The following is a 12,412-nucleotide window of genomic DNA, read 5'->3' on the forward strand; positions in this document are numbered from 1 at the left end:
AGAGACCGGACCTGGAGGAGGGGGCGCTTACGGAGCGTAGAGACCGGACCTGGAGGAGGGGCGCTTCCGGAGCGTAGAGACCGGACCTGGAGGAGGGGGCGCTTACAGGGCGTGGAGGCCGGTCCTGGCGGAGGGGGTGCTGGGTTAACACTGACTGTTTCTTCAGGGCTTCTCCATAGTCGCTCACCTTCGTTCTGACAAGCAGTGTGAGCTTTGTTGTTACTGTTAAATGAGAATCTGCGTGATTGAGAAAGTTCACGGCAGGTGCATGGTGTTTGTCATGTTCTATATATTTTCTGTCTGAAATGTTTTGAAATTAATGTAAACAGAAAGCTGACTGTGTCTTTCCAGAACATTAAAGGGCTTTATAACAGTTCCATTCTCAGAGTGAAGGAGTCAGGATTGTGTGTGCCCTGGATGCAGGAGCACCCGGCAGAGAGTGCCTGACTTAGGGCGTCAGGGAACCTCCCGTCTTGTCTCCAGTGCTGTCGAACAGGGATTGGTGCTCTGGCGCCTGTCTTATGGGTAAAGCTGGTTTCTGGGGACGCAGCTGTGCCGTTCCTTTAGGTATTGTCTGTCGCTGCGGCAGAGCTGAATATTTTGCAGTGGAGGTTGTGTAACTCACAAGCATAAAATACTGATTATATGGCCTCTTAAGAAAAAGTTTGCTAGCCCCTGCTTTGGAGTCTTGCTGCTCAGAGCCCGACCCACCGACCAGCAGTGGCAGCGTCGAATGGGAGCTTGTTAGACATGCAGAATCTCAGGCCCCACTCCACACCTGCTGAAACATAGTCTTCATTTTAACAAAACACTTTTATGCTTTTTTTTAATAAAGTGTTTTTATGCATGCTGCAGTTTAAGAAACCCTGATCTAGACCACGTGAACTTGTCATTTGATGCATGATCTCTTTTGTTTTTGGTAAGGATAACTGCCTCGGTAAGGGTCCTTGGTAAGGATGACTTGATGTAAACCAAACCAAACCTGTTGCTATTGGGTCAATTCTGACTCATAGCGACCCTACAGGACAGAGTAGAACTGCCCCATAGGGTTTCCAGGGAGCACCTGGTGGATTTGAACTGCCAGCCTTTTGGTTAGCAGCCGAACTCTTAACAACTACGCCAGCAGGGTTTCCAACTTGCTGTAAAGTAAGTATGGTCTAATCAGAAGCTTTGTTTTTAGCAAAGAAATTTACTTTTGAGTATAGTTGGGAACTCATTTACCTGAAGTATCGTATTTTTTTACTGTAAACTGTTGTATTTCATTGCACATGAGCAGAAAAGCTTCTGGTTACTGACTTGAGTTTTTCGTGATGAATACTGTCTTCATCCTTCGGGTGTGTCACAAGTCCTGGATCGGGATGCCCTCTCTTCTCTGTTGGACATAAGAGGTTATATGCCCATAGAATGGCACTAGTCTTGGGAATTTCTGTAGTTCTAGGGTCAATCTGCTGCCCTCCCTGTTCTTTAGGATGAGATCCATCTTCTCCACGATGACAGAGGTCCTGTCTTGGAAGCTTTGGTGGCCAGGGCCATCCGAAACATTGAGATGACTCAAGAAGACGTTCGACTCATTGGCCTTAGTGCCACTCTCCCCAACTATGAAGACGTGGCCACCTTTCTGCGCGTTGATCCTGCCAAGGGCCTCTTCTACTTTGATAACAGGTGTCAGAACGCTGGGGAGGTCAGACTAGCGTAGCCCTCCTGTTCTCCTCACCTTTCCAAGGAGCTCTGTTGGATTGGTTTTACAAGGGCCTTTGGGTTTTGATGTGTGAATCTCAGATATAGGTGCTTCTGGGGCAGTGGGAACTGTTCTGCCAGAAGCCTCACTTGTCTAACTGCTGGACTTGCAGCTTCCGCCCAGTGCCTCTGGAGCAGACTTACGTGGGCATCACAGAGAAGAAGGCCATCAAGCGTTTCCAGATCATGAATGAGATAGTCTATGAGAAGATCATGGAGCACGCTGGAAAAAACCAGGTGTGTTCATGGTCCCTGGTGGTTTTTGAACCCTGTCCTTTTGAATTCTTGATTTACTGATAATCAGGGAAGGTTGACAGATAAAAAAGGGGAAGAAACAACACAAATCTTCAGTATCATTACATGTATCATTACATGTCCTGCAGCCATTCAGAGGATAACAAGAGAATAGTATAAAATTGACAAGTTAGGAGAAATAGACCAATTCCTAGATAACCACAAGCTACCAAAACTCAGCCAAGATGAAATAGATAACCTAATTAGTCCTGTAACCATTAAAGAAACCGAGTTTGTAATTAAAAAGCTCCTGAAAAGGAAATCCCTGGGCTCAGATTATTTATCTAGCTACATTATTGAGTTTATAGAACTTCATGCTTTTGCTTATATGACAGCGTATGTAAAATTTTTGGGGTGTCTTACACTAAAAATAAAGATGAAAAATAAAAACTAGTGAAAGAAGACATGTTACCAGGAAGTTAATATAATTTCTTCAGTTGAGCACAGAATTTAACCAGGTTAACTAAGGAAAAGCAAGGGAAAGTGACAGATTATGTATTTCTTTTTATCTGTTGAAAAGAAGCACGTGAGCTTATGTAAATAGAAGTCGTTCCTTGGCGCTGAATACTCGGAGGACTTTTTATTTTCCACAAAATGGTACCAGTCTCATGCTAGGATTGATTTCCTAAGTCCTTTGATAAAGGACTGCACCCATTTCATATAATATTTTAGCTGTTATTTTGCAGTCACGTTTTTCATTGGATTTAGAATTTTGTCAGGTGGCTGAACACAAATTCTTAATTGAGATTCCTGAGTTTGCAGCCATAGTATAGTCTCAGAGTTCCAGGGCTCTCTCTTCAGAGTCTTGCCAGCCCTGTTGCTAGGCTTCTTCTGAGCTCGGTCTCATTCTCATTTCAAGACCATGGCCTCTGGCCTCCTCATGGTGCAGCCTTTGCTTCCTGCTGGGTGGTGCCCTGGGGCTGTGAGAGTGGCTGTTGGAGCTTGTCTCTTGACTGGAGCGAACTTTAATTTCTGCTTAGGTACTGGTGTTTGTCCACTCCCGGAAAGAGACTGGAAAGACGGCCAGGGCCATACGGGACATGTGCCTAGAGAAGGACACTCTGGGTCTGTTTCTGAGAGAGGGCTCAGCCTCCACGGAAGTCCTCAGGACAGAAGCTGAACAGTGCAAGGTGAGGAGGGGTACGGCCAGGTTCTTACTCCCACCAGGTAACCGGCTCATTCCAGGCCCGAGACAACTCCCTTAGAACTATGCCATGGTGCCGTTGTTTCGTATGGGTGAGATTGATTGTGTGAATGTGGTTACGGGGGATAGGTAAGAGGGCAGGGTCTCACTTTATTGGCTCTGATACAAAGATATTTACTTACTCCCTGGGAGAGTTCCTGCAGGAAAGCCCCCTCGTTAACTACTTTTTCTGCCTGCAGAACCTGGAGCTGAAGGACCTTCTGCCCTATGGCTTTGCCATCCACCATGCTGGCATGACCAGAGTTGACCGAACACTCGTAGAGGATCTTTTTGCCGACAAACACATTCAGGTGAGGAAAGACAGAACTTCTGGGGGAGCAGGTGACTGAGGCGACAGAAGACCTGAAGTGTCCGATGGTGGCGTATGTTTGCCTCTGGCTCAGGAGGGCCGTGGTGGTACATTAAGCATAGCTCAGTGCCACGTCTCCTACCTGTGGACAGGGTGTGGGAGGGAAGATGAGTCGTTCAGGAAGGCGTCTGAGGAGCAGAGCAAAGGGGGGCCCTGGTGACGGCAGAGCTCCACTCACGCCTTTGCCCTCAGGAGAGCCTGTGTGTTTAATTGCCTGCCGACCTTCAGGTGATTAATATAGGGCTGCACTTAGGACTCTCAGCTGTCTCTGAAACCTTGAAATGGTAATTCTTGAATAGATGAGGGACCATTTCCACTTCATATTGTATCCGGTTGACAAGTACTAACACCTCCGTCCTTCCAGAAGCTCTGAGGCCAGCTGCCTGGGGAAGCCTGAGCTATGACCCTCTGATGGTGATGGTGTTTCCCTTCGTACCTTGCTTTGCCTCTGTAGGTACTGGTTTCCACAGCAACTCTGGCTTGGGGTGTGAATCTCCCCGCACATACAGTCATCATCAAAGGCACCCAGGTGTACAGTCCAGAGAAGGGGCGCTGGACGGAACTGGGAGCACTGGACATTCTGCAGGTACAGAGCCCACCTTGGTGTTCGTCCTCAGTGGGGGAGAGCGTCCTGTGCGTGGAATGCAGACGCAGGAAAAACCAAGCCAAGGCCAGGCTTTACAGTGTAGGGGCCTGAGCCGAAACCAGAAGCTCTGTGCCGTAGGCCTTGGTGTGCTGTCTCTGACCCAGATGCTGGGACGCGCTGGCAGACCTCAGTACGACACCAAGGGTGAGGGCATACTCATCACGTCCCATGGAGAGCTGCAGTACTACCTGTCCCTGCTCAATCAGCAGCTTCCTATTGAGAGTCAGATGGTGTCCAAGCTGCCCGACATGCTCAACGCAGAAATCGTGCTGGGGAATGTCCAGAACGCGAAGGTAGGAGCTCCGCTCTTGGGCCTCGTTGCCTTTTCTAGAGAAGGCAAGGGTGGGGGGTGGGTCCCTGTTGGGGTGCTGTTGGCCAGCCAGCGTCCAGGTCCTCTGTCCCTGCGCCCGTCTTCTTCATTGTCAGCTATCTCTCAGAAGATTCTTGGATCTGTGGCTGATAGTTTCCCTTGTTACCAAGATCTTAGAAAGGACTTTTTTTTTTGTCTTCGTAATGAAGTATGACCAGCTTTGAGAAAATGGTAGAGTGTATATCCTGGTAGTTGGGAATTGCTTTTTGAATGACCCACAGGAGCTTTTCATTTGGGCATCAGGAGTCCTGTGCTGTTTCTCGTAGGACGCGGTGAACTGGCTAGGCTACGCCTACCTGTATATCCGAATGCTCCGCTCCCCGGCCCTCTATGGCATCTCTCACGATGACCTCAAGGGGGACCCCCTGCTGGACCAGCGCCGCCTGGATCTGGTTCACACGGCTGCCCTAATGCTGGATAAGAACAACCTGGTCAAGTATGACAAGAAAACAGGGAACTTCCAGGTAAGGGGGGTCAAGTATGACCAGAAAACAGGCAACTTCCAGGGGAGGGGATGGGAGTTTGGAGGCAAAGATCTCGGCAAAAGTTGTAGACCCAGGAGAAAACTTCCAGTTTGATCTGAGCACCTCTGATCCCTTACTGCTTGGAAGAGTAGAAAGATGGGTCAGCATTGGATTGTGCCCTTTGGACCTACGACCTTCCAGAATGGTACAGTAACCCCAGATGGTGCCTCCTCCCGTGTGGACGGACGTTCCCTGTAGTCGGTTACTGTGCCGTCTTTCCTCTGCGTGGGCCACTCACTCGTGATGCTGTGAGTTCATTCCGTGGGTCCACGTTGTCTACAGTTAGAGGCTGGAGCTTGTTGACGGTCAGCTTTGGATCGAGTCTGCCTTCCCTGCAGGTGACAGAACTGGGCCGTATCGCCAGCCACTACTATATCACCAATGACACGGTTCAGACCTACAACCAGCTGCTGAAGCCCACCCTGAGTGAGATCGAGCTCTTCAGGGTCTTCTCACTGTCCTCAGAGTTCAAGAACATCACTGTGAGAGAGGTGAGCCTCAGAGGCATTGTGGGGCTGGGCTTGGTACTCCCTGCACAGGGACTGAGGGTGTTTCTCCTTGGCCACCTGGCTTTTCCCTGACCTCTTTCCTCCCTGTGGCAGGAGGAGAAGCTGGAGCTGCAGAAGTTGCTGGAGAGGGTGCCCATCCCCGTAAAGGAGAGCATTGAGGAACCCAGCGCAAAGGTGAGTCCTCTGGGCTTGGGATGAGGACCAGGTCGTTCTCATGATCTAAAAGGTGGACCTTCAGTTGGGGTTTGTGCTTGCTAACCTCAGTTCTCCCAGTTTTTGCGTCCTAGTTGTATGTTCTTTTTACACGGGGTAGCGGTTATTTAACGTCTGTAAGTCAAAGTTCATACGAGATCTTAGCTGGCATTGGTGCCCCAAGCGGAAACGTCATTCACTTCCTCGTATCGTTAAGTCCCTGGCTTCCTTCTGAGCTGGCCTTCGTTTTTGCAGATCAACGTCCTCCTGCAGGCTTTCGTCTCACAGCTGAAGCTGGAGGGCTTTGCACTGATGGCTGACATGGTGTACGTCACACAGGTGAGGTCGCGGTTGTGCCAGGCCGCGGGAGGGGCCTGAACGGCCCGACTCCTGGTGGTCCGCGTGCGTCTTGGCGGCAGTAGGCCCGTCTGGTGAGATGGAAGTATGCTGAGTTTTGCTCTAGCTGGCTGGCTGGGGAGCGTAGGGTGCAGCCTCTCTGCTTCACTAACCTTGAGCATGTGGGAAAGGGGGAAGCCTTAAGAGAGAAGGCTGGCGAGGCTGCAGAGGCCCTCAGACGGGGAGATCCCTAAGCCGGCATGTGCACGCCTGCAGAGAAGTGACTTCCCACTGTGGCTGTAGGGCTCGTAAATCCAGAAACGGCAGAGCTACCCTTTGTACCTCTGACGGCGAGTCACTAGCACCCTGGCTCTTCCTCGAATACTGAATGTTAAGGAGCCAGCAGCTTGAAAGCCCCGCAGGAAACGTTAGAGTGAGACGTACGGTAGGCTTGAGCTGCGCTGTTGTAACGTTCCTCGGTGAGCAAACATCAGTTAGGAAGGAGGAAAAAGGTCATCATGGAAGGGGTTTTGCTTTTGAGTTGGTAAAGGGGGAGCGTTAGAGCTTGAGGTCGTTAAACCGTATGCATGTATACCGCATACAGAGGAGTAGCTTAATTAGGTTTGGGGATAATTGAGACTTTTTTTTTTGAACAATTTTATTGTGTTTTCGGTGATCATTGAGACTTAACGGAGGGAGTGCTTCGTGTTTCCCCAGTCGGCTGGTCGCCTGATGCGCGCCATCTTTGAGATCGTCCTGAACCGAGGTTGGGCACAGCTTACAGACAAGACCCTGAACCTCTGCAAAATGATCGACAAGCGCATGTAAGCGGGAAGCTGGTCACCGTGAGCTGGGATCCCTGGGCTGGCGCGTGCTGGGAAGGAAGGCCTTGGCTCTCCGGCCCTGGTGCACAGAATGTGCTGTGAGCCTGAGTGGGAGCCGACAGGGTGGGAAGGCCCTCTGGGTGTGCTGGAAGACGCAGCAGGTGTTGGCTCTCTGGCCCTGGTGCACAGAATGTGCCGTGAGCCTGAGTGGGAGCCGACAGGCAGGGAAGGCCCTCTGGGTGGGCTGGAAGGCGCGGCGGGCGCTGGCTCTCAGGGCCTGCCGCGGCCCCGTGTGGCATGTCTGTCTTGAAGGACGTGTCTTGAGTAGTCATGGCTCATGTCTTGAAGTCACAGGAGGGCGTTTTGTTACAGGCCCTACCGATGAGACTGACACCTTTGTCTCTTTCTGGCTAGGTGGCAGTCCATGTGCCCTTTGCGCCAGTTCCGGAAACTCCCTGAGGAAGTTGTGAAAAAGATTGAGAAGAAGAATTTCCCCTTTGAGCGCCTGTATGACCTGAACCACAATGAGATAGGTGTGTGGGAGCCGTCAGCCTTCTTGTCCTTAGAGCCTGGGGGTCTTTAAGCCTCCTGCTTCCCCAGCCACTGTGCCTGGTGCCCTGACGTCCTACCGAAGTCCCAGGCTAAGCCTTGGTTTGGGGACTTTGAAGTCTCGGGTTTCACTGAGAGCATGGTAGGATCGGCCACTTCCCGCAGTGGCCCAGTTTGCAGGTATGTCAGGCGCACGCATTTCCTCACAGGCGAGCTTATCCGCATGCCGAAGATGGGGAAGACCATCCACAAATACGTCCACCTCTTTCCCAAGTTGGAGTTGTCGGTCCATCTGCAGCCTATCACGCGCTCCACCCTGAAAGTGGAGCTGACCATCACACCAGACTTCCAGTGGGACGAGAAGGCAAGGCTTTGTTTGCAGAGGTTTCAGGCTGACCCTGAGAAGAGGTGGCGTGGAGGGGCCGATCCCTCGCCAGCTCACAGCCGTCTCCTTGGGCTTCTGTCTGCAGGTCCATGGCTCATCAGAGGCCTTCTGGATTCTGGTGGAGGATGTGGACAGTGAGGTGATTCTGCACCATGAATACTTTCTGCTCAAGGCCAAGTATGCCCAGGACGAGCACCTCATTACGTTCTTCGTGCCTGTCTTTGAACCGCTGCCTCCCCAGTACTTCATCCGCGTGGTGTCTGATCGCTGGCTCTGTGAGTGCCTCCTGCCCAGGGCCCCCGGAGCAGCTCCTCCAAGGCGGTCATTAGAATGTCTGCAGTTTTTTTTTTTAATATAATTTGATTTACGTTGTTGTTGAGAACATTCACAGCAAAACATCCACCAGCTCAGCAGCTTCTCCGTGTACCGTTTAGTGACGTTGATCACATCCCTCAAGTTGTGTGGCCGTTCTCGCCCTCCTTTGCTGACTCGGTCCTGCCCCGTTAACAGAAACTCACTGCCCTCCAGGGTTTCTGTCTAATCTTTCTAGTTGCTGTTGTCAATTTGATCCCAGATAGTTCTTAAAAGAGCATAATGCTCAAGGCGGATGTTTTCTTACTAGTTAAACTGAAGTATTGTTTGGTTTTAAGAAGATTTCAGGGAATGATTTTGGTTTAAGGTTTAAAGGTTATTTCAGGGCAATAGTTTCAGGGGTTCATCCGCCCTCCGTGACTCCAGGAAGTCTAGAGTCTGTGAGAATTACAAGGTCTTGCACTTTGTACTGGGCCTGACTCTGTTGGGGAGAGAGTAGTCCGTGTGCTCCGTGGGGTTTCCGGCGTTCTTGAAGGGGCTTTGGAGGCCTGTTAGGTGAAGAGCATAATGTGTCCACCTTCCCGTCTCTCTCCTGGCAGCTTGTGAGACCCAGCTGCCCGTCTCTTTCCGGCACCTGATCCTGCCGGAGAAGTACCCACCTCCGACCGAGCTTTTGGACTTGCAGCCCTTGCCCGTGTCCGCCCTGAGAAACAGCGCCTTTGAGAGCCTTTATCAGGATCAGTTTCCCTTCTTCAACCCCATTCAGACGCAAGGTAGGTGTTTCCATTCCTGGCGGTCCACTCCCTGTGAGGCTTTTTCAGGTCACCCAGAGACAGGGACGCGCTGCAGCAGCAAGTAGGTTGCTCAGGTGCCTGGCAGGCCCGAGAGCTCAGCACAGCCGACTGTGGGTGCAGCAGGGCGGTCTCCCTTCTTGAAGCCCTCGATACTGTAGGTTTGCTTCACCACTCTGCACGTTTCACTGAGGAGGGTCCCTAGAGCAAGGCGTCGCCACTGCGCTGTCTGTCGTTCCTCAGGCTCAGGTGGCTGGCCTGCAGCTTAGGTGTTGAACCAGAGTGTGCAGGCAGGTGATCGAGGCCTCTCCCCATCCCGTTCTCAGAGCGTTTGCTGGAGGCGCTCCTTGACTGACTGCTAGAGATACTTTGCGGAGGGTCCGATTTTAGAGATAAGGAGCCCCGGTGGCGCTGTGGTTAAGTGCTTGGCTACTAACCGAAAGGCGGTTAAAACCCACTAGCTGCTCTGTGGGAGAAAGATGTGGCAGTCTGCTTCCGTAAAGATGTGCAGCCTGGGAAACCCTTGGAGGCAGTTCTGCTCTGTCCCGCAGGGTCACTCGCAGTCAGGATAGGCTCCATGGCAGCGGCTTGGCTTGGTTTCCTTTATAGATGAGGAAGCTGAGGCATAGAGAGGTGCCCACGGTTGATTCTGCTAAAGGGTAGTAGACCGTGGATTTTAACCCTCTGGTGCCAGGGCTTAGACCTTTCTATTCTAGACTATTTCCAGGAAACGCGGGAGAGTGTTGGAGAAGCAGAGAAAGGCTTGTGACCTTTTGTTCTGCATCCTAGTTCCTGGGACCCTGGCAGAGCAGCAAAGGACTCTTGGCTTCTTTGCTTCTCTTGTCACCCTGCAAGTCTCTGTGGGGCCTGGACTCTTGACCGTGGTCTCTTTTTCTCCCTTTCGTGGGAGAGGGTAGACAATGAGAAGGGAGAGAGAAGTGGCCGCCGGGGGTGTCATGCGAGTTGCACACCACTCACGGACACCCAGGCTCTGGCTTTCTCCCGGAGCTTGTTCTGATGAGGGTCTGGCCCCCAGTCTCCCTCTCCCCTTCTCTGATACCCGCTGCTTCTCTGTCCTGATGAGCAGGCTGGCCCTCAGTCTCCCCCATCTCATGCCCACTGCTTCTCTGTCCAGATGAGCAGGCTGGCCTCCAGTCTCCCCACTCTAATCTCTGATGTCTGCTGCTTCTCTGTCCTGCTGAGCAGGCGGGCCCCCAGTCTCTCCCCTCCCCCACCTCTGATGCACACTGCTTCTCTGTCCTGCTGTGGGGCTTTGCCGCCAGTCCTCCCCCCGGCCTTCGATCTCACTGCTTCTCTGGGCTCTCAGTGTTTAACACAGTGTACAACAGCGATGACAACGTGTTTGTGGGGGCCCCCACGGGCAGCGGGAAGACCATCTGTGCGGAGTTTGCCATCCTGAGGATGCTGCTGCAGAACTCAGAGGGGCGCTGCGTCTACATCACCCCCATGGAGGCACTGGCAGAGCAGGTGTGTGACGTGGTATTAACACGTGGAAGTTTCACCAGTGATTCCAGATCCAGGTTTTCTCAGCCGTGAAACTCGTAGGCTTAGCTGGGGCAAAGCTGTTGACTTTCCCGTGGCTGTTGCCTCAGTTTGTACGCCAGAGAGAAGCTCTGCCGTCACTTAAAGGTCGTTTCAGGATTATGAAGCAGCGAGAGATCTACAGATCAGCGTGTCTCTCGCTTTGACTTCTTAGCTTTCTTCCTAACAAGTGGCTCATGATCCTGTCTTGTCTGCTGTTCCTTTCCCGCCCCAGGTGTACATGGACTGGTACGAGAAGTTTCAGGACAGGCTCAACAAGAAGGTGGTGCTCCTGACGGGGGAGACCAGCACAGACCTGAAGCTCCTGGGCAAAGGCAACATCATCCTCAGCACCCCCGAGAAGTGGGACATCCTCTCGCGGCGGTGGAAGCAACGCAAGAACGTCCAGAACATCAACCTCTTTGTGGTGGATGAAGTTCACCTTATTGGGGGCGAAAACGGGGTATGGACTTGACCTTGCTGTGCAGACCAGCTTGCACTGAGGAGAGCAAGGCAGTGGGGGTGCTCTGCACTGAGGGGACCAGGGCAGAGGTGGGGGTCTGCACTGAGGGGACCAGGGCAGAGGGGGACCCTGCACTGAGGGGACCAGGGCAGAGGGGATCCTGCACTGAGGGGACCAGGGCGGAGGTGGGGGTCTGCACTGAGGGGACCAGGGCAGAGAAGGGACCCTGCGCCTGCTCTGAGCCCCTCCTCCTCTTTCACAGCCCGTCTTGGAAGTGATCTGCTCCCGCATGCGCTACATCTCCTCCCAAATCGAGCGGCCCATTCGCATCGTGGCGCTGAGCTCCTCACTCTCCAACGCCAAGGACGTGGCCCACTGGCTGGGCTGCAGCGCCACCTCCACTTTCAACTTCCACCCTAACGTGCGCCCTGTGCCCTTGGAGCTGCACATCCAGGTAGGACCCGCCCTTACCGTTCCGCACGCCTCAGGTAGCCAGTCACCTGGGTCCCCTAACCTTTGTTTTCTTCTTCTGGGGTGCAGGGCTTCAACATCAGCCATACGCAGACCCGCCTGCTGTCCATGGCCAAGCCCGTGTACCACGCCATCACCAAGCACTCACCCAAGAAGCCTGTCATCGTCTTTGTTCCGTCTCGCAAGCAGACCCGCCTCACGGCAATTGACATCCTCACCACTTGCGCTGCGGACATCCAGCGGCAAAGGTGGGGCCAGGCCTAGCCGGGCGTTAAGACGTCCAGGCTGCATCCACAGCCTCTTACCTGGCCTACCTGTGGGGGTGGATATCGGGACAGGGTTGAGTGAGGTTGGCCCGCCAGAAGGGTCCTCTTTGAGATTCGGGTTCTAACTTTGCTCCAGACGGAGAATTGTTTTGTTTGTGTGAAGGTGGGGTCAGCTGCCATCTGAGTACTGTAGTGGCTGAGGGACTGTGATCTGAAAGGGTGTTTACCAGAAACTGGAACCACTCTAAGCGAGTCAGTGCTTCTGCTGCCTAGGTTCCTGCACTGCACCGAGAAGGACCTGATCCCCTACCTGGAGAAACTCAGCGACAGCACACTCAAGGAGACGCTGCTGAACGGGGTGGGCTATCTGCACGAGGGGCTCAGCCCCATGGAGCGGCGCCTGGTGGAGCAGCTCTTCAGCTCAGGTGAACACGCGCGTGCACACACACAGCTCAGGTGAACACGCACGTGCACACAGCTCAGGTGAACACGCGCGTGCACACAGCTCAGGTGAACACGCGCGTGCACACAGCCGAGGTGAACACGCGCGTGCGCACACAGCTCAGGTGAACGCGCGCGTGCACACAGCTCAGGTGAACGCGCGCGTGCACACAGCTCAGGTGAACGCGCGCGTGCACACAGCTCAGG

At 53.0% G+C, this 12,412-nt stretch overlaps 1 protein-coding gene across 1 annotated transcript in view; it reads left to right on the top strand.

Annotated features, from left to right (window-relative positions):
* SNRNP200 (small nuclear ribonucleoprotein U5 subunit 200) overlaps positions 1–12,412 on the top strand; it is a 31,458-nt gene that overhangs the window by 10,829 nt on the left and 8,217 nt on the right. The window contains exons 15-34 of the mRNA XM_004369344.2: positions 1,469–1,662; positions 1,851–1,974; positions 3,012–3,161; positions 3,415–3,525; positions 4,039–4,170; positions 4,335–4,523; positions 4,867–5,064; positions 5,463–5,615; positions 5,727–5,807; positions 6,081–6,164; positions 6,879–6,985; positions 7,400–7,518; positions 7,744–7,898; positions 8,005–8,194; positions 8,831–9,004; positions 10,350–10,510; positions 10,800–11,027; positions 11,290–11,481; positions 11,568–11,746; positions 12,038–12,189. Coding sequence (XP_004369401.1) covers positions 1,469–1,662; positions 1,851–1,974; positions 3,012–3,161; positions 3,415–3,525; positions 4,039–4,170; positions 4,335–4,523; positions 4,867–5,064; positions 5,463–5,615; positions 5,727–5,807; positions 6,081–6,164; positions 6,879–6,985; positions 7,400–7,518; positions 7,744–7,898; positions 8,005–8,194; positions 8,831–9,004; positions 10,350–10,510; positions 10,800–11,027; positions 11,290–11,481; positions 11,568–11,746; positions 12,038–12,189 — 3,073 coding nt within the window. The remainder of the gene's footprint in view (positions 1–1,468; positions 1,663–1,850; positions 1,975–3,011; positions 3,162–3,414; positions 3,526–4,038; positions 4,171–4,334; positions 4,524–4,866; positions 5,065–5,462; positions 5,616–5,726; positions 5,808–6,080; positions 6,165–6,878; positions 6,986–7,399; positions 7,519–7,743; positions 7,899–8,004; positions 8,195–8,830; positions 9,005–10,349; positions 10,511–10,799; positions 11,028–11,289; positions 11,482–11,567; positions 11,747–12,037; positions 12,190–12,412) is intronic.

Source organism: Trichechus manatus, unplaced genomic scaffold (assembly GCF_000243295.1).
Source record: "Trichechus manatus latirostris isolate Lorelei unplaced genomic scaffold, TriManLat1.0 scaffold00004, whole genome shotgun sequence".
In the NCBI taxonomy this organism is placed as follows: domain Eukaryota; kingdom Metazoa; phylum Chordata; class Mammalia; order Sirenia; family Trichechidae; genus Trichechus; species Trichechus manatus.